Source organism: Typopeltis vanoorti, chromosome 15, assembly GCF_054136105.1.
Source record: "Typopeltis vanoorti isolate ZY-2024b chromosome 15, IOZ_Tvanoo_1.0, whole genome shotgun sequence".
In the NCBI taxonomy this organism is placed as follows: domain Eukaryota; kingdom Metazoa; phylum Arthropoda; class Arachnida; order Uropygi; family Thelyphonidae; genus Typopeltis; species Typopeltis vanoorti.
In genome coordinates this window covers 34,796,033-34,818,176 of record NC_143563.1, presented here as the reverse complement: position 1 = coordinate 34,818,176, position 22,144 = coordinate 34,796,033, and the positions used below count along the sequence as shown (strand labels likewise).

General features: G+C 35.0%; 1 protein-coding gene across 1 annotated transcript in view; it reads right to left on the bottom strand.

The window, feature by feature from the left end:
* Window positions 1–22,144, bottom strand: part of VhaSFD (V-type proton ATPase subunit VhaSFD) — a 130,790-nt gene that overhangs the window by 23,087 nt on the left and 85,559 nt on the right. Inside the window, exon 11 of the mRNA XM_090405842.1 lies at window positions 17,136–17,237. Within this exon, the coding sequence (XP_090261968.1) occupies window positions 17,136–17,237 (102 nt within the window). The remainder of the gene's footprint in view (window positions 1–17,135; window positions 17,238–22,144) is intronic.

Genomic DNA, 22,144 nt, shown 5'->3' with positions numbered 1-22,144 from the left:
GACCAAATTTTCAAGTTCACAATACCTGATACAAGGTATAGAAATTAGCAGCAACACTCAAGGAGTTAGTAGGTCATTCCCCCTCCTATATCAGAAACACACAACACTTCATAAACATAATCAAAGACATTACATTAGAAAAAGATGATTTATTAGTCAGTTTTGACTCACTATCCTCTTTATAAATGTCCCAATCAATGACACAATCTTTCTTTTACAGAACAAATTTCCTCCAGATATCACGGTGCTTTTACGCATGTATTACGTTCTGGTTATTTTGTATGGCAAAATGCTTTCTACCTACAAAAAGAAGGCACAGCCATGGGCTCACCATTATCCTCACCCACCTATTGCTAACTTTTATATGGAACATTTTGAGCAATGCTCTAGATTCCTCTCCTTTAAAACCTAAAGTCTGGCTTAGATATGGTGACGATGTTTTCGCGATCTGGTCCCATGGCCCAGACACTACGCACACATTCCTCAGCCACCTAAACGAACAACACAAATGCATACAGTTCACAATTGAGATTGAAAAACAGAACACACTTCTGTTTCTAGATACACTTGTCACACATCTTCCTTCTGGCAGTCTTTCCTTAACTGTTTACCGGGAACCGACACATACTGGCCAATATATACACATAAACTCCTACCACCACCCAACAGAAAAACTAGGTATCATTAATACTCTAAAAAAACAGGGCTTTGAAGATCTGCTCCAATCAACAAGCACTGAAAGATGAATTTAAAGTTACCAGCAATACTTTTCTAAAAAATGGTTACAGCCAAAACACTATGAACAAAATTCTCTACAAGACCTCAATAAAAAACAAAGAATAAACCAGACTACAATAAAACTATAACCATTCCTTACATTAAAGGCCATCAGATAAAATAAACAGAATACTACAAAAATACAACAAAGCCACCTTTAAACCTCCCAGAAAATTAAAAAGCTTACTCAACTCATCCAAAGACCTACTCCCTCCACTGGCCTACCTTGGAGTATACTGTATTTATCGCACCTGTAATCTACCATATATAGGGAAAACAGGATGCACAATTCCTATCAGACAAAAGGAACATAAACGAACATTAAATATAATAACTATGGTGAAGCTGGCCTTCCTGATCATGCCATGAACACTTTACATAAAATTGACTGGAAAAGCACCAGTTGTTTACATCATACCAAAACATGGTATGAATGCAAATTTAAGGAAGCCGGTGAGATTCTTATCAACCACCCCAATCTGAACAATAATGATGGTCTAAAAATCCCAAGCATATGGAAGGCACAGTCTACCCACAGAACCTGTCTCCCTAAGAGTTAACTATAAACAGGACTGTAGATAATCCAGAATCCTAAATCTAATATAACAATTGTAATATTAAAAATAGACCATCATTGTTACTGTAAGAAACTATCTATATGAAAGAATGTTTCTCTCATGTTATCTTAAATAGAATTTAGCTTTGATGTAGTTTCTAAATAATTAATTAATTTGTAATTTTATCTGTATTTTTTTTTTTTCCACTAGAGGTTATGCCAGTAGAATAACCAGTGATCAAATCATTGTTTCTTTAGCTTACTGTGTGAAATGTAACTCAGCTTGTCCTTGTATAATATATACTCCAGATGATGACCTTAATATGAAGGTCGAAACGTCAGGAAATTAAAATAGTTATTTATAACAGCACGGTTGTAAAGTCCATAATTTCTAAAAAGAATGCTGATCACCGTGCAACGCTAAAAGAAAGGATACCTGATATCAGATTTATGTTCTTCATGATATAGAGCAACAGATCTACCAGACTGAATCAAATAAGACAAGCTACAAGAGCATGAAATCTGGTAGATGCCTGGAAAGCAAAGTTGAGGAAGCTTGTCCTTAAATGAAGAAAGGAATATTGAAAATTTCCTGACGGAATGAAAGAACAATGACTGATGGGCCTCAATCTTACGTAAGAACTTTCTTCTATCAAGTATCACAAACCTGAGCAATCAGGCCTGAACATGCTATCAAAACAGTCTTATTGAAGAAAACAAATCCAGACAAGAGCAAAATGTTTTCTTTATAAGGAAACTTGAATAGATATGATTTGTTATCTCCCCTATGAGAGATATTAGTTTCACTGTATGAATATGTGTGAATGCATGCCTTTTTAATTAGCAATTTTACTGACTTTTTACTAATTGTTTTCTTACTAGAGCTGTGGTGCCTTTTTCAAAATTCTTCTGTTATTTGTATTTTATGGTGTTCCATTATTCAGTTGTACCAAAGATGCTTTTGACACCAAGACAAAATAAATCAGTAAAACTATTTACTGGTACAAAAGTTATTCAGCAATTATACCAAAATTGATTCCCCCTCTTTTTTTTTTTTTTTTTAATTTCAGATGGAAATCTAGAGTGATTCTTGTAGCATGGGGGAAGGGAGAGGTGAGGAAATAGTAACGTGTTTGCTTTGAAACAAAGCACAATATAAAGAGTGAGTGATCTCAATTACTAATATTCTATCCTTGTCAAGCACTAATAATTAAGAAAAGAAAAGAATTAATGAAATACTAAGTTGATTATATGATGCATAAATGGCTTGCTTCACTTTAAATGATTCAGTAAATCAACAAGACAAGACACAGTAGCAAGCCAGAAAAGGCACTGGAAATAAAAGAAAAATCATAACACATGTGAAAGAGTAAAAGAAAACAGAGCTGTTAAAATTTTAGTACAAAATAAATAAATTACAAACAGCTTAACAAACAAAAATAAACTTGGCCTTTTGATAGAAAGGGAAAGAAACTTGTGCATTTCCCACAAGTAGCTAACTAATGTACATTAATTGTAGTGTAAGAGAGACCATACACAGGGATATTACCCTGAGAACTAATTGATCGCATATGTTTGCTGGGTAAACAAACACTATCTTTTCTTTGCTTGAGTAACAATACATCTTGCTTTACAATACTGTACTAGAATTATATATTTGGTTTAATCCTCTATCCAAGTGTAAGCAAACAAAGGTTGAGCCTGAAGTATTTTCAGGACTGGGGCAACTTGTGGTAAAGGTGGAATAAGTTCTCATCACTTGCCTTAGTATCTCCCATAATGCAAAGCACATCTCCTTGCAGACAGGACATGTATAATGCACCTTATTCCACCTTTCCCATGAGTTTCCCCCAGTCCTGAAAATACTTCAGGTGCAAACTTTGTTTGCTTGGATAAAGGATTAAACCAAATATATCACTGGTAGTATAGCCAAGTGAAAAAACTTCCATCAACTTATCTCTAATCCAGAGAATTTTAATAATAAGGTGTGACACCTTTTGGCAACTGGTATATGGAAATATGACCTCTCCATTACTTCCACCTTAGTATCACCACCTCTGGGGTCCGGCTCCCACTGATGAGCCCTCAATAAAGGTCGAAACCAGTCTGGGTAGTGACCCTTCCCTTAATGCATAGCATCATACATGTCCGCAAGGAGATGTGCTTTGCATTATGGGAGATACTAAGGCAAGAGATGAGAACTTATTCCACCTTTACCACGAGGTCCCAGTCCTGAAAATACTTCAGGTGCAAACTTTGTTTGCTTACACTTGGATAAAGGATTAAACCAAATATATAATTGGTAGCACAGCCAAGGGAAAAAACTTCCATCAACTGTACTAGAATAAAGGTTAAATATGCAATATATACTACATTTAGTTGAAAATAAAAATACTATAACAAGATAGAATAAAGATTTTTCTATGCTTCTTACATATGCAAAAAATGATTCTTTAGACTGCAAGGATATTGATTTTTCTGAATAAAACAATGCTATGGCAGTAAATAAATAGTAACAAAATGTTTATGTTAGTTCCATTCTTTTTTTTTTTTTTATGTTGTTCCCACACATGAAAGGTCACAATGTTGATGGAAGATTTTTCTGAATAAAACAATGCTATGGCAGTAAATAAATAGTAACAAAATGTTTATGTTAGTTCCATTCTTTTTTTTTTTTTTTTTATGTTGTTCCCACACATGAAAGGTCACAAGACCTATAACACTAGAGTATCATGTGTGGGCAAGTGATTAAGAAGAAAATGTGAAAATGCAGTGATATGTTTCTTAAAGAATGGGAGGTTGTACTCAGTGGGAAAAACAGTATGGTTGAGATTGTTCCAAAGAATAGAAGTGGATGGAATGAAGGAAGTTGATGAGAAGTTAGTTTGGTGTGTGCAAAGCTGGGCAGTGCTTTTGCTCAAGTTCTCTAGCTGCTCTAGTTCTTCTATGATTAGAAGAAAGTGGAAGAATGGTAGCAGCCAACTGAGAGGAGCAATGCCTAAGAAAGTACCTACAGAACAGATACAGTGCTTATGATAAAGTGACTGAAGGGAGTCTGTGAGAGAAGGGTTGTCTATTAAGTGAATTTCCCTCTTCTGAATATCATCAAGAATTCTTAGATCTTGGATGCTCCACCCGAAATGCGAGAACAGTACTCCAAAGATGGATTGAGACTTATAAAGTGCTAGGAGTGTAGTAAAAGAGAAGAATGTTTAATATATGTTTAATTAATAAATGTTTAGAACAGAAAAGAACACTAAGTATTTTAGAGGCTAAGGAAGCTATGTAAATAATATGTTTGTTCCAGGATAAACTGGATGTGACAGCCAACCCAAGAAGAGAAAGTTGATCTTGAAAAGAAACTGGAACATTACCTTGACTATTAACACATCGCATCATTAATTCTGACATTCAAGTTATGAAACTTCCTCCCTCCTTCTCCTTCCAATCAGTAGCATATATGATAAAATTGTGGCAGTCAAAATTTTTGTATGCTGCTGCATATTAACCTTGAATTAGCCTTTTCTTCAAATTTATGTGTTTAAATACTTATATTCACTAGGAAAGGAATCAAAGGCTGTGTGGTTGTTGCCAAACAAAAATTTCAAAGTTTTTAGTTTATGGATACTATCTTTCAAAACACTGAATGAGCTGTTACCCATAACAGGCCAATCATAACTTTTAATTAAATTCAAATTAAAGAAATACTATATATATCATACCATATTTCTTTAATGTAGTTTTAAGAGAACAATATCAACTTATACCAACTGTCTATCATTAGATCTTAGGAAGTTGATTTGTTTACACCACTGTACTGATCATTTTTCCTTTCCCTTAAGCTGACTAATACAGGCTCAATGTTCATCACGTGTCCTTTTTCTCTCTGTGATTAGGCATGACTGATTATAAAGTTGACTGACTTCTGAAGTTTCAGGTTATTTTTTATTCTTAAGGATACAGAATATACATATTTAGTTCACTATGAAGATTTCAAGCAAGTGACATTAAGTTAACATATCAAAATTAATCATGTTGCTATTTTGTGAGCTTTAATGTATGGTTCCTGCCAATACTTTTGTGTTCTATTATTAATGTATCATTTCCTTTTGTGTTCTGTTTCCTATGATTTCCATTGTTTACTAATCTCAGCTGCTGTCTTCTCAAATTTATTACTTTTCAATAGAAAATCATGTTACTATAACTATAATTGTTGGCAGGGTTCTAAGGGAGTGGAAAAAGGGTAAGACGGTACCCTCTTATATTATATCAGGAGTGGTTGTTAAAGTATTGGAAAAGTGGGTGAAAGGTAAAATACAACAGTGGGTGGATAGGGATGTGATACTCTATAGTGAGCAGCATGGCTTTGTAAAGGACGGGTCCTGTCTTAGTAACTTATTCACATTTTATGATAAATGTGATGACAGCAGAATTGGTTAAAGGTAATGGCTACACCATGATACTGCTCGACTTTGCCAAGGCAATTGACAGAATACCAGATGGAAAACTATTTACAAAAACTGGAGTAGGATGGGAATGAATATAAGCCTAGTAGCATGGATAGACACCAGATAGTACAGGTATCCCTTGCTTAATGTGGGATTTGATTAACAGAGTGAAATTAATTGCAACAATACCTTTATATACACAGCAAGAGATTTAATTAACATGCCTTTAAATTTACCACGCAAAATCATGCAAGCCTTGAAGAGTGTTTCGTGGCCAAGAGAAAGAAAGTCATGAGCATGGACATCATTCCTCCCATGCAGTCATGCTCCCAGAGCGTGACTGCATGGGAGGAATTAAGAGTTGCTGCCAGCATTAAGTATTATAAGCTCCAATTGTTCTGCTGTATTTACAAATTACATTCTTCGTAAATTTTAGAGCCCATTAATCATGTTGAAGAATAAGAGCAATCCAACAATCGGATCATTAAGTAAAACAAAGAGGAGGAAAGTAATTACCTTACTTTCCTCCTCGTTAGATACAAAACTTGATATACCATATATGTCGGCGTATAAGATGAGGCCTAAATTTTAGGTTTTAAGCTTATGTCGGTTGTATAAAACGACCCCCCACCCCAATTTCTTCTTTTTTGTATTAATGCAACGTTAGGTATTGTTGTTATATCCATTATTTTTATATCTATGCATATTCGTTATTTTTTTGCATAGCATAGATTTAGTAACTGTGAATTACCCTAATTAAAAGTGATTAGCCCCAATTTTAATTAATTATTAATTTTTAATTTTTTTTAATTTTAAGATTATTAAAATTGTTTATCATTTAAAATCATTGAACCAGCAACAAAATGAAGACAGTATGAAGCCCGATTTAAAATAAGGGTAATTGAAATGGCCAAGCAAACTAATAACTGCACTGCTGCAAGAAAGTTTGACATAACCGAGAAGATAGTAAGAGAATGGAGGAAGAAAGAAGATATATAAAAAAAAAATTGCCAAAGAAAAAATGTGCGATGAGAACGAAGATCATCCGATGGCCACAAATGGAAAATCAAAATTTTAATTAATTATTAATTTTGCATTTTTTTTTTAAATTTTAGGATTATTAAAATTGTTATCATTTAAAATCATGGAACCAGCAACAAAATGAAGCCCGATTTAAAATAAGGATAATTGAAATAGCCAAGCAAACTAATAACTGCACTACTGCAAGAAAGTTTGACATAACCGAGAAGATGGTAAGAGAATGGAGAAAGAAAGAAGATATTTTAAAAAAATTGCCAAAGAAAAAATGTGCGATGAGAACAGGGATCACCCGATGGCCGCAACTGGAAAATCACGTTGCAGAAGGTTCAAACAAAGGCAGAATGGTTATCTTGTTACAAGAAATATGATTAGAGCATATGCACTAAAATGGTCAAGATTGAATCCGGATGAAAGTATAGAATTTCAAGCTACTTCAGGATAGTGTAATCGTTTTATGAACAGACAAAATCTGGTAATACGATAAAAAATGAAAATTACTCAAAAACTACCAGCAGACCTTGACCACAAACTTACCAGTTTCCATAAATTTATATTCAGTTGAGACAAGAACATAAATTTCTATCGTCAAATATTGGAAATATGGATGAAACTCCTATGAGCTTTGATATGATAAGCAATAAAACAGTGGAGTCTAAAGGTAGTAAGAGTGTGCTAGTTCGAAGTGCGGGTCATGAAAAAACAAGATTTACGGTTGTGTTGTCACGTTGGCTGATGGAACCAAGTTAAAACCAATGATCATCCTCAAACGTAAAACTAAATCTAAGATAAAATTTCCTTCAGGAGTTTTTGTACATTTTCAAGAAAAAGGATGGATGGACAAAAATGGTGTGAAATTATGGATAAATAATGTGTAGAACACTTGACCAGGTGATATAATGAAGAAACACAGTTTATTAGTGTGGGATATGTTTCGTAGTCATTTAACTAAGAATAGTAAGTCTTTTAGAAAAAAAAATAACACAAAAATTGCTATTATACCAGGTGGTTTAACTTCTATATTGCAACCACTAGACATCTGCTTGAACAAACCATTTACAAAGTGGATCTATGCATGCTGCATCACTTGATATGTTGTGCAATTTTGTGATCAAAGCATGGAATAAAATAAAGTAGAGACTGTAATAAAATCATTTAAAAATTGTGGCATCTCTAATCTTATGGATGGTATGGAAGATGATCTGTTGTGGGACATTGATGACGATGAAAATGAAATCAATTCACCAGATTCAAACTGGGATTCACATGACAATCATTTAAACATTGAATCTGAAGAACTATTTTCAACAGATGAAGAAAATTAACATGAAAATTGAGGTTAATAATTATTATTTGTTTTTTAAGACTTACATCTATTGTAATATTTTAAATTTATGTAACAAAAAATTAATCTGATTTATTTATAAACACTGCCCATTTTCTTATATAACAATGTATTGTAACTACCTAAATGTTCATCCAAGAAATTAAGCTTCCCTTTTTATACTCGCCATATAAGACGACCCATGATTTTGAGGGGTTTTCTGTAGTATTTGAGAGTCGTCTTATACACCATATATGGTAATTAAAAGATTTAAACGTGGTGAAAGTAAAAGTAAGGTTGCGAGCGAATATGGTTTTAGTGAGTTTTCACAATACGGACTATTTTATCCAAAGCTGATGGGGACTGCGAGCAAAGTAAAGTTGCATCTACATCTGCAAATATGCAATGCAAACGTAACCAAAATGCTATAATAGTTGAAATGGAAGATCGGTTGATTATTTGGCTGGAGGACTGCAACAAAAGAGAATTCCAATTAGTGCCTATAATATCACAGCCAAATCTGTGAACAACGTGGTTGAAGAAATCGTTGCAATTGGTGAAGACCTTGGTTTTGATGGTGTTGATGCAGAAGATGTTAAGGAATCATTGGATTCAAATTCAAAAGATTTCAGTGAAAACGATCTTCTTGAAATCAAACAACAACAAGCATATGAAGACAACGAATAAATGGAATGCGAAGATGAGGTTCCAAAGAGGACAACAATCAAAGAATTGGATGGAATAGTTCACATTTTAGAATTGCTTCAGCAGCAAATAAGATTATGGATCCGGATGTTAATCGAAGGATGCTTGTTTGCCGAGGTCTAGAGAGTCATTTTGCTTGTTATCGAAGAATTTATGCTAATAAGAAAAAAAATTAAAACTGTTCAAACAACTCTTGATAACTTTTTTTGATAAAAAATTGCAGTAATTAATGTAGGTACAAGCATTTATTAAACATTTACTTTGCACTCATTTTTTATCTTTCCTAAAAGAGTACCATATAAAACGCATTATTAATAAAGTAATCAATCATGGATGAATTGTAATTTTTACCATTGATTATTATATTTGATGAATGAGATTTTGATAGACGCGGTAACATCGAGGAATTAAATAATCAAGTTAATCAAGGGAGTCCTGTAATATATGGTAGAGCAGAGAATGATGGTGACTAGTGGAGTACTTCAGGGTTTGGTACTAGGCCATACTCTTTAATTTGTATATCAATGACATAGGAAAAGATTTAAGGTGGGATATTCAGTTGTTTGCTGATGATGCAAACTGGGGAGAACAACAGTTGATAAAGGTGATGTAGATATCCTGCAGGATGATCTAAATAAATTGGCATTGTGGGCAAAGGATAATGATTGTCAATTTAATGTTGCCAAATGTGAGGTTATGCACTTTGGGTAGAAAAGGTTGCATATGATGTACCCAAGTGCCTAAACACTAATGTTTAGTGTTTAGGCACTTGGGGGTAATGGTGGACGACGAGTTCAGAGGGCATATTGCAAAAGTTGGTGAAATAGCTAAACGAATCACTTGGATGTTGAAAATATGCTAACAAGTAAAGATAAGGAAGTTATTATCCCTCTTTATAAGGCTATGATTTGGTCACATCTTGACTACTGTGCACAGATTTGGTTCCCTGGGTTTCTTGGGGACCAGAAGGTGGTTGAAAAAATTCACAGACGAATGACCAAGATAGTGACAGGTCTATGGAATACCCCCTACAAGGATAGATTGAAGGTTTGTGGATTACAAAGTTTAGTTAACAGGCAGAAAAGATGGGACATGATAGAAACTTTTAAGATATTAAAGGAGTTTTATAAAACTGATGCAAGCAAAATGAGGGGCAATCCATGGAAGTCACGTAAGAGTGTGGTTTGTGTGTGTGTGGGGGGGGGCAGATTTTTTCTGTGGCGTGGTGAGCAAGTGGAATGGATAACCAGAATTGGTTGCGAGTTCCCTGATGGTGAATGGATTAGAGAAGTATGATAGGATTTGTGGGTATGACGGTTCATTTGGGTCTCCGAGATGAGTCTCTGGACTCTATGGAGATGCCGTAAATAATAATAATAAAAAAAAAACACATTAACAAATTATTCCTTTCTTCTCTTTAACCATTTGCTTACACATGGCACTGTTGTGTCATGTCATAATAATTTTTATTTTGTGCTCGTGTAAAATTATCTGATAATATTGGAGTGTTGACAAGTAACAGACTGATTTGGAGGAAAATTGTAGATAGGAAATTAATAATGATGTAATTTTTTTCATGTAGTACTATCATATCCTGTACACCCCTTGAGGGTACATGGCAGGAATTTGATGATGATGATGATGATGTAAAATTGGTGATTTTTATCTGTTATATTGCGCTTTTCTTACAAAATTAGTGTTTTACATTATAATAGTGTAGCTTTTCATGTTTTTAGAGTGTTTAGTGTTTTTATAACATACACCCTCTGTCCAAAAAGAAACCCAACTTTTCGAAAATAGAAGAAACTAGTGGCGCCACCTGTTGTATATTTTTGTTGTCGAAAGCAGGAACTCTCATTAGTGTTGTGTCAACTGTTTATGACATTTGTTTCATTAGAAGCCGAGTTATAGTGCCAAGAGTGACAGTGCATTTTGATGAACAGTCGGAAAATGAGTTTCAAACAGCTGCAATTGACTTTTGAGTTAAACTTGATAAATGTTTTACTGAAACGCATCAAATGCTTCAAAAAGCATACGGTGATGAATGCGTATCCCATACTCAAGTTTACGAGTGTTTAAACGATTTAAAGCGGTTGTGAGATGCTTTTGGATGACGAAAAGCCGGGCCATCCAAAAACTGGACTGAGCAAAGTTAACATCGAAAAAGTGCATGATTTCATCAAAGAAAACCTGAAATCGTCCATGAGATTGATTGAAGATGAATTGGGGATTCCAAAATCAACTGTGCACAACATTTTGACTGAGAGTTTGGGCCTTTGTAAATTGAATTCGCAATTTGTTCTCCACAAGCTGGCCAACGACCAAAAAATGTATCGAATTGAAACTGCAAGGACCTCATTAAAACCACTCATAAGGACTCAAACTTCTTTGAAATGATCTTTACTGGTGACAAAACAAAGTGTTTTGGGTATGAGCCCGAAACAAAGTGCCAGAGTGCTGAGTGGATACCACCAGAAGAGGGGCTCCGAAAAAAAGTCGCTTGGAGAAGTCAAAAGTAAAGACAATGCTGATTTGATTCTATGATTCCAAGGGCATTATCCACAAAGAATTCGTCCAGCAGCCTGGCCAAATGGTCAATGTTGAGTTTTATCTCGAAGTTTTGAAGCAATTGATAGCGGGAATTCATCGCATACGGCATGAATATTGTGATGCGGGCAGCTGGTCACTTTTACACGATATTGCATCATCTCATCGTTCGAACATTGTGAGACAGTTTTTGAGCAAAAACCAAGTTTGTGTGTTGGATATCACACACAAACGATAGGACGCCATTGAAAATGTTCAAGTGGCAGTAACCACGATCCTCAATAGTATCCCAAAAACCGATATAAAAAACTCATTTAATGAATTAATTGACCGTGCCAAACGCTGTATCGAAGCTCAGGGAGAATATATTGATTGAAATAAATTATTTGAATAATTATAATTGGCCTGTGTTTTATTTTCTATCAAAAGTTCGGTTTCTTTTTGGAAAGAGAGTGTATATTTATTGTGATCTTGCAATATTAAATACAGCTATAAAATGATACTAAAAAGGCAAAAGAAACTGAATGCTAACAAGAACAGTGAACTTGAGAATCCCACTAAAGTTGATACTGAAAATAATTTAACATCTAAAATTGCAAGGTTAAAGTAGATTACAGAAAGTTGAGCAACATTTAAAGAAACAAAAAGAGAATTAACAAAGTTAAGCAGCGCAGCAAAATGAGAAAGAACAAAGCAGCAAATCAGTGTAAACAAAAATCAGGTACGTAAAATTGACTGTAAAAAGTAGGATGTTATTTAGTATGGTGACTATCATAAAACATGCCATTGAGGAGCAGGTTTTATCTTCTAGTTTTCTCAGAGCAAAAATTAAAAATAAAGCACATCCAATTTGAAAAGCAGAAAAGAAAAACAAAAGAGACCATAATTCTAGTAGGTACAAATGACTTAACTAGCAATAAGTTCAGCATGAGAGAGGATATAAAAGAACTGTAGGAAAAAGTAAGAGTGAGAAAGTGAAAATCATAAGTATATTACCTAGATATGACAGAAAAGAATTAAAGAGAAGGGCTATGATGGCAAACGATTTGATATATAGGCTGTGTAGAAGAAAGAGATGAGAGTTTTTTAATGTATGGAACAAGTCAGAGGGAAGAATGGATTTATATAAGAGGGAGAGCCTACACTGAATGCATTTGGTAGCAAGAGTTTCAAGGAATTATTAATTGGTATGATACATAACGCAGAGAGTCAGGGAAAATGGATTACGATGCAAGGAACGGTAAGAATGTCGGTTTAAGAAGGACAATGTTACGTAATTGTTATAAGGATGGGAAGGGGATTACCATGGAAACGATTATGAGGAAAAGAACAATTGTCTGGTTCAGATTTATCATGTAGAAGGATGCCTGAATAAGTAAGGCACTGGATAAGAACAAAGATCTACAAACTGTCCAACTATCATGCAAACTACATAGAAGATTATACAAAAAAAAAAAAGCATGTAGGTAACTTATGTCTGTACATGAATGCTAGAAGAACAAGAAACAAAGGGATGGAGTTTGGTGCTTTGGTAAATACTTTGGGATCTCAGATTGTAGGCATTTGTGAGACTTGACTATCAAAGGTAGATATATTAACTGGTATTGAGTGTAATGGATAAAGTATTTTTAGGAAGAGTAGATATGATAGGAGAGGAAGGGATGTGCTGTTAACGATATCATATGACTATTTTCACTTTCTCACTTTTGTCTCTTCCAATAAACCTTTCATGTCCTCTCTCATACTAAACTTACCACTAATTAAGCTGAACCTAATTGTACCTAATACAATTACGATCTCATTTACTTTTCTTTTCTGTTTCTGAATTCCATGTGCTATATTTTTAATTTTTGCTCCTGGAAAACTTGATATTATAACCTGCTCATCAACAGCATGTTTTATGATAGTCACCATACCAAATAACATCCTTCTTTTTACAAACAACATTACTTACTGACTTACCTAATTCCATGCTTTGCTGCTATATTTTTTTTCCCTTCCTATGTTCATTCAAACATTCATGTTGGAGGTTTAATGGAATATTATCAGCACTGAGAAAGGATTAAAACTAATTTTAATACTTCCAATATTTCGTCTCTGTCACAGAGACATCTTCAGGGATTACAAAAAACTTTTTGTAACAACAACACACACACATGAGCAATCACTAAAAAATAAAATCATAAATTATAGCAGTTTAATAAGGCCAATCAACAAATTTACTGGGCCTTATTAACCGCTGCGAACTAGATTAGATAACATCTATTTTCACATAAAATATGAATTCAAATCAATTAAAACATTTTTATCATAAAACTGAATGTTGAAAGAACAATTTAAATATAAAAACAATGCGAAAAGAACAATATTTTAAATTAAAACTTATAAATTATTGCAGTGTAATATTATTAAAAGGGAAGACACAACCACCTCCCACAAAGGTCTAGGTCAAACTGACACAATACAGTCGCTAGATAATATGCCGCCACTGATTTGCCATTGTATTGCGTCCTCTGTGTGTGTGTGGTGTGTGTAAGAAACCAAACCGGCGCAATCATAAATATGATTTTTTTTTTTTAAAAGGGCCTCATTTACCTCCGGTACCTTATGATGGAGCATGGTGGTTTTTCCCCAGGAGATCCTGTGGGTTGTATCCAAAACATAGTCTGCAAGGCCAGATTGACCATAATCCTGATTGCAGATGTATGATTTGTGTTCTTCTAACCGGATGGAAGGTTATGATCTGCCTGTCTGTCCGAAGTAAGCCAGTTTACAGGCACAAGGTACTCTCAGCACCGGTTTTAGACTGTTTGACACCTGAGTGCTAGAGATAATTGGCTGCCCTGATTTTGCCCTTACTGTCTGGAAAAGGTTCTGAAGTGATTGATGTTGTTGAGTTATCTTTGTCTAACTTTACATATTTCAGTATGGATCTACGAAATTTTTCCTTTTTCTTATCACTTTCATTCTTTCTTTTGCGATAAAAAGCACAAGACAGACATTTAGTTTTCCTATCTGACATATCTAAACATATAATAAAGAACATTAATAATAATGGTAATAATAAGCACAAATTATTTTTTCTCTTTTTGAATGAATAATTAAATGTAATGACCCAAACTGACTTAAGCCTTTCTGTACAGATTCCGAAAAAATTCCGATCTGTCTGTCCGTCTGTCTGTTAGGTCTATCTGAAAGACGGTGGTATATTTTGTAACAGGTACTACTAGAAAAAAAACAAAAAATTGTAATTCCAATTATGTATTTTTAGTAGCAAAAAACTAGGCCAAAACTATGGTTTGTTTGAATGAACATTCCTTGTTGAGTGAGGTTTTTAAAGAGATAAAGAATGAAACCCAAAGAAGATATTTCGAAGTTAGCACTGCTATAAGTTTTAACAATATTACATTCCTATCTCATCGCCAATATTTTTAAATTAACTATAGGCTATATCAAATTTATTCCACCGGCCACCCATCCTTGGCGGAACAAATGAGGGTAGCAAGTTTACGGTGGGGCTAAAAAGCTGTATGGAAGTTGTACTTTTTTAATGATCTGGCTAGTTTTTCTGATGTACCACAGATGTAAGGTATGATGATGGCATTTCTGAAGTCCTTCTGAAGAGATGGTCTGGGAATGGGGAAGCATTTGATTATTTTTTTTAATCCTGTAGTCACTGTAGCCATTGGAAAGGAAGGTGTTGTGTATGTGTTTGAGTTCGGTTGAAAGGGCAGTATCACTAGAACAAGGATTGTGGGCTCTATTGGTTAGAGAGTTTTAATAATGCCATATTGCTGAGAGGGATGATGGTGGGAGAGTTTGTGAATGTATCTGACTGTATGAGTAGGTTTTCTATATACAGAGAAAGAAAGGTTACAATTAGGCATGTTACTTGTCCAGGAAGGGTAAACTATTGTTATTTTCCTTTTCCGTCATAAACTGGATTCTTGGATGTAGACTATTGAGGTGACTGAGGAAGGAATCTAATGTGTCTGGGCCATGAGGCCAAATAGAGAACACATCATCTACATATCTTAGCCAGATAGAAGGTTTTAGAGGGGAAGAGTCTATGGTTTCTTTTTCCAAATTTTCCATGTAAAAATTTTAGAAAAATAACCAGAGTTGATGGCAAAGGAAAAGAGATCTAAGATATCAGAAGGAAAAGCATTTTTTAAGAGTGTTAAGTTGTCAATTAGGGGAATAATGGTAAACAACGAGATGATGTCAAAGATGACCAATATGTCTATATTATTTAAAGTAAGATTTTCAATTAAGTTTTTAAAGTGGGTAGAGATTTTTACATAAGATGTGGTAAAAACCAGTGAGGGAGGTCAAAGAGTTAGCTAGCTGCTTTGACAATTTGTAGCAAAGGTGCATTGGTAGAATCTACTATAGGGGAGAATTAGGTTTATGGATTTTAGGTAAACCGTACATACTCTGGGGGGGGGGGGGGGGGGAGAGAACCGGATGGTTTAAGTTTTTTTTTGTAATGTCAAGAGGCCAGGAGGACACTATTTTAAGTAGGTTTTTTAATTTTTTAACTTGAGTTTTTATGGGATCATGTTCAAGTGGTATGTAGGTAGCACAATAACGGAGAATAATATCCATTTTCCGATTATATTCTGAGGCGTTAAGAACGACTGTGGCATTACCCTTATCAGCTCTGGTGATGACAAAACTTTTTTCTTTCCGTAATTTTCTGAGGGCACAGAGTTGTCTGGAAGATAAATTCATTCTTGGAGGTAACGGCCGGGAGAGAATGCTAGCTACGTCAAGTCTGATGTTATTGGCTGTTTCTGGAGCTAAGTGACAGATTCCACGTTTCATGTTCTACATAATATCCAATACCGGAACTTCTTTAGGTGCAACGGCAAAATTGTGACCAAGGCTTAGAGCACTAACAGCATCTTTGCTGAGTCTTTTAGACGATAGGTTAACTACTCTATGGAGCAGGTGAGCTTGAGTAGCGGTTTAGATTTACAAAGGTTATTGACTTTTTGATGTGCTTATTTTTTATTATTTGGAATTCTTTTTGAGATGGTACAGAGAATGGACCAAAGTTCTGGATTGAGTATAGTGGAGATCTCTCTGCTTGTAACGAGCCAATGGTAGTGTTTGTCGTAGCGAGGCTGGCGCGAGTTGTAATAATCTGCTTTCGTAATAGTGCAACTGGCACGTTTGTATATCCGGAGGGCTTTATTTGATATAAATTTGGTTTTAAGTCTAACACAGTTAGGAATAACTCTCGAGTCCCGACATCTTTTTAAAAAGGCCGGTCGATTTAATTGCCTCAATAAGCATAGTTTCGACTTACCATATTGTTTTGCTTTGTGTACTATTTCTTCACCATGAATGATCGGAATCCGTGTGTTGAGGCTTAAGTGCTGTGCAGAATTCATGTTGGAGGTTTAATATTCCATTAAACCTCCAACATGAATTCCTCACAGCACTTAAGTCTCAACACACGAGTTCATTCAAATCTGTAATTCTATGTTGTCTCTCTGATAATCTGCTTTCATTTTGCTATTTTGGAAGTTAATTCCTTTTCAATAATCTCCTCATTATCTTCAATAACCTCCTTAGTAGGGAAAGCCTTCTTGTTCTGGTTTTCATTTTATATAATTTATATTTATTTTGTTTAAAAATCAAACTTACTTTTACCCACTGCTATTACAACACAGATGTGTAATGTTAAGTACTAAACGAAACTATTTTATTATCTATAGAGAAAAGTACTCACTGTTTGCCTCTAGGATAGTGCCGAACATACTCTCCAATGTCATGTGCTGCAACACTCAAAACTAAAGGATCCTTACTAGTATCCAATAAATGAATCAGAACTCTTAAAGAAATACATATATTTCATTAGATTTTTGAAAAAAAAAGGTATGTATGTATACATATATATAATAAACAATGGTCACTGAATTAGAAACTTTTATTTAATACTGCGTTGGAACTCTTTAGTAATCGCCAATACTGATCCTCTTCAATTCCTTGAACATAGTTCAGAAATATGGGTCAGAAAGATCCTTCATTAAATGCTTCAGTCAATTGCTGCACACACAGGAAGTTCTGTTTATCCATACAAGTTTTCTCAGACAACAGTAATTTTCTTCCTGACAGAGTGTCTTAGGACCATAGTTATGCCTCTTAGACAAACAAATGTATCTCACCTTTTGAGAAACCAGTTAGCTATGCTGGTTTCAAAATTATGGCTCCAGCCAGATGGACACCCATAATAATCCTTTTATTGAACTCCAAAAGATCCTTTGTTTATCCCATTGTGATCAACACTATTGATGATTTACTGACCAGCAACATTCTTAAATAGTTGCATAGAACATGTGGTGACACACGTGACCAAGTATTTTGCATATACACTGCGTTGATGATATTTATGAACATCTGCATAAAGGTTCTTAATTCAGTGGATGGTGTGTGTGTGTATACATCAATAACTTTTGGCAACAAAAAGTAAAAATTTTCCATATAAAATAACAACAGTCAAAGCTGTTATGAAGGGTGTGCTATATTTCTTTCTGAAGTTTTGGAGCACTGATGTCCCTTCCAGTTGTTTGTACTCCCCCCCCCCTCCACACACATGAAACAGCCAGCGTAAATTTGAATAATTCAATGTCTGAGAGGAAACAGAGCTTTATCAAATCGAGAGTTTCTGTTAGGGTCTCTATGTGTGCTCATAAGATGCTGAGCATGAAAACCAGTGAAATATTCAGTTAGATAAGAAATAAATATTCTATTTATTTTGTTCCTTCAGTGCCATAAAATAAACCATAAAATTACAGGTGAACAACTGCCAATGCTAAAGCTTATCTACATGTCACAGAAACAGTCTTATTAACTTTGTGCCTGTCTGTCCATCTATGTCTTAAGATATTATGAGGACAGTTGCAATGATATGATAAAACTTAATTTTCCAGATGATACTTGCTTTATCTGAAGACTAAAATACATTTTTCACCGTGATGCATGTAACAGAATGACCCTTCTGCACTGGTAATCGTTCCTTTGGATAATGTTTGGATATGAATAATGTTCAGTAAAAGAAATCACACAAGCACTTATCTTCTGCTTGCCTTTTGTTACAGTCATAAGTAGCAGATATTAATACTGTGAATGATACCCCAATATTATTTACATGCATCTCTTCATTTATCACGTCAATTTCCTGATAGGTACCCTCTAGGGAGGAGTGCAGGAAACTATAAGAGTACTATACAATTAATATCACATTATGACTAATGTCCTGTTAATAATTTTCCATCACATTAGTCTGTCAATAGTCAGAGCCCCAATATAGCCAGATTTTATATTTCTGTTATTCTGGGACACTTCTGACTACATCAATCCAACTTAGAACTTTGTCTTCCTCTGGATCTTTTCCCTGCCATCCTGGCATCAAACACTACCTTAGATTACCTCTGTTCACACATTATTGAATGCTAATAATGTCAAGTTCTTTCTAACATCTTCATTTTTAATATAATTCTGCCATTGATATGTACCATCTATTTGCTCTCCTAATTTTTCTTAGAACTCTCATTCCTATGGTCTTCAATCTTTGATCAATTCTTTTGTCTAACTCAGATCCCAAAACAGTAACTTAAAATTGATTTGAACATTGTTTGTATATTATTAGTTTAGTATTTTAACTAATTTCTCTATAAATTTATTCAACTGACTCTCCATCATACCAGCTTTCTTATTTTACTGTTTATTTCCATACTTATTTGACATATTCACTAAAAATCATGACTCAACAGATGAAATACAGGATGTTTCAAAAAGAATGACCCGATTTCAAATAATTATATTTAATAATGAAAATGTGATATAGTTACAAAATAAATTACCAAGTATGAAGTAAGGCCTAAAGTTTCACTCACCACAATTACAAATGCTCAATGTGCCCTCCACCTGCTGCACGGACAACATCAAGCCAATAGCTGAATTCATCCCAAAAGCATCTCAGAGTGCCTTCTGTCACAGAATTTACTGCAGCCGTGATTCCGGTTCTGAGCTCATCTAAGTCAGCGGGTAATGGAGGAACATAAACACAGTCTTTTACGTATCCCCATAAAAAGAAGTCACAAGGTGTGATGTCTAGAGATCTTCGAGGCCAAGAGCCAGTCCTGCAGCATTTCAAGATAGAAGTTTCCCGTAACAGTGTTTTCCTCCAAAAAAAAGAAAGGGCCATAAACCTTTCTAACAGAAACCATGCAAAAAACATGGCACAAAAAAACTCTGGGCCAAGGCCATTCACATGGTACAAGTCACATTCATTTATGGTTCGTGGTTACAGAGATATACAATTTTCAGATCGGGACGTTCTTTTTGAAACACCCTGTATTTTACATGTTGTACAGGTTTAACATTGAGAATGAAGTTTTTCATGTTCCTGTCTATTGTCATTGAGTCTTTTTATTGCTAATTTTCATTCAAAATTTCTTACAGCTGTTATTCAATTTAGTTAGAGATTGTAGAGATTGGCAGTGGATTTGTTTAGGAGTATAATAATCTGCATCAACCAAAGAGCTAAGTGTGATATTTGCAATTCTAATATCAGGTTTAATGCAATTTCTTTCATAATATGATCCACAGAGATGAATAACAGCGCACCCTTCTCTCACACCCAATTTTACATCTAGGATGTGTGCTTTGCATTATGGGATACTAAAGTGATTGATGCAAAGTAATTAGCCTCTAACTTTAGTTGCTTACTTTGTTTTAAACAAGAATACAATTTCTTAGCAAGCTGAATTTAAAATATAACCAAGTGAAAAAAATTTCTACAACTACCTCTGATCCAGATATTTTAATAATAGGGTAATATAATTTTTCACCACTTCTATAAGGGAAATATAAAACTGAATTAATTCAACCTTGGTATCTCTCACTACTTTCCTGCACAATGGAAAGTTGTAGATGCAATCTTAATCCCAAAACCAGGAAAAGCATCCTCAAAACTATTGCCCAATCAGCCTGCTTTCCTGACTAGGAAAAATAGCTGAGAGGGTAATACTAATAAAACTGTAGAAAGTCGATAAAGAATTAAATCACATTCCAGATGAGCAATTTCGATTCCAGTACCACTCGACAGAACAACAAGTTCTCATAGTCATGGAAAACTTTGGTGTAGGGTTCAACTGGAAGCAACACACAAGTTCAATCTTCATGAAAATTGCCAAAGGATTCAACAAAATATCACACAATGGGCTTCTTTTCAAACTCCTGCAGGCCAAATTTCCACTAGGACCGGTGAAACTTACCTAATCATACCTCAGTAATTGCAAACTCTGAGTGAAGCTACAGGGAATTAGATTGTCTGAATGCAAAATCACAGCAGATGTACCCAAGGGCTCCCTGCTATCACCTCTGCTCTTTGCCATTATTGTGGCTGACATCCCATGCACAGTTGCCACCACAATGACCCTACAAGCAGATGATACTGCAATAATGGTCAGCTCCCTGCGACCTACATTAGCAACAAAAAAAAACTTTAAAATGTGCAGTCTCATAACTAGAACAGTGGTTCAAAGAATAGTAAATTGATGTTGATGCAGACAAGAGCACTGCAGTGCTATTCACAAGACAAGTGTTCCTGGAGGGTGAAGTCATCATGTCTGGCATCCCCCATTCCATGGCAACCAGTAGCCAAATACTTAGGTGTACGACTAACTTAAAGTTAGTCATACACCTACGTATTTGTGAATAGGATAAGTGAGCAGACATTGAAAGCTGCAGTGGAGTATTGTCTGTTGGGTTTCACGAAGTGTGAGCAGGTGCATTGTCTTGCAAAAGCAATATGCTTCTGCTCAGTTTCATGGGGCAGTTTTTCCTTCAGTATCTCCTTCAATTCCTTCATAGCTGTTGAATAAAGTGCTCATGTAAAAGTATCATCTTTTTTGAAGTACTTGGTAAGGATTACACCATCCATATCCCAAAAGACAATGGCAAGAATCATTCCTGCTGACTTTTCAGTTCAGAACTTCTTTGGCTATAGAGAACCATTATGTCTCCACTCCATTGACTGTCGTTTGGTACCTGGGTCATAGTAATGAAGTTATGTTTCATCAACAGTCACAAATACGAGCCAAAAAATTGCACCTGATTTCTCAAAATAACCCAAAATCCCTTGATATGACAGCGCATGTTCTCTCTTTTGTTAAGCATTCAAACATTTGGGAACCCACTTTGCTGAGAATTTCTGAATGTCCGGATGTTGGTGGAAAACTACCTCAACTTATTCCCTGGATATCCTAAGTGACTTTGCAATGTTTTTGGCTATGATATTTGTCTATCATCAAGGATCATGGCATGCACTGCATCGATGATTTCAGGTGATCACTGTGGAAGGTCTTCCTGACCTGGGGCATCTGTTGTCTCAGAATGCCCAGTTTTGAACTTGGCCACCCATCTGGTAACGACTGGATATGCTGGGGGCCACAGTCCCCTAAAGCAGCACTTCCCAAACTGTGGGCCGTGGCCCCTTGGGTGCCGTAGGTTTTGTTGAGGTGGGCCGTGAAATAATGAAAACAAATTTAAAATGTTTTAAGACTAAGTATATTTTTTTTTATTTTAAAAGAAACGTATTTAACTTTTATTTCTTTTTTGTTATTTTTTATATTTTAATGGAAAAATTCACACATTGGCGTTGGTTCACAAACTTTGCTTCCTGCGCTTAACGAATATTAGTAAATATTGCTTATTCATATGTTTCATTTCAAA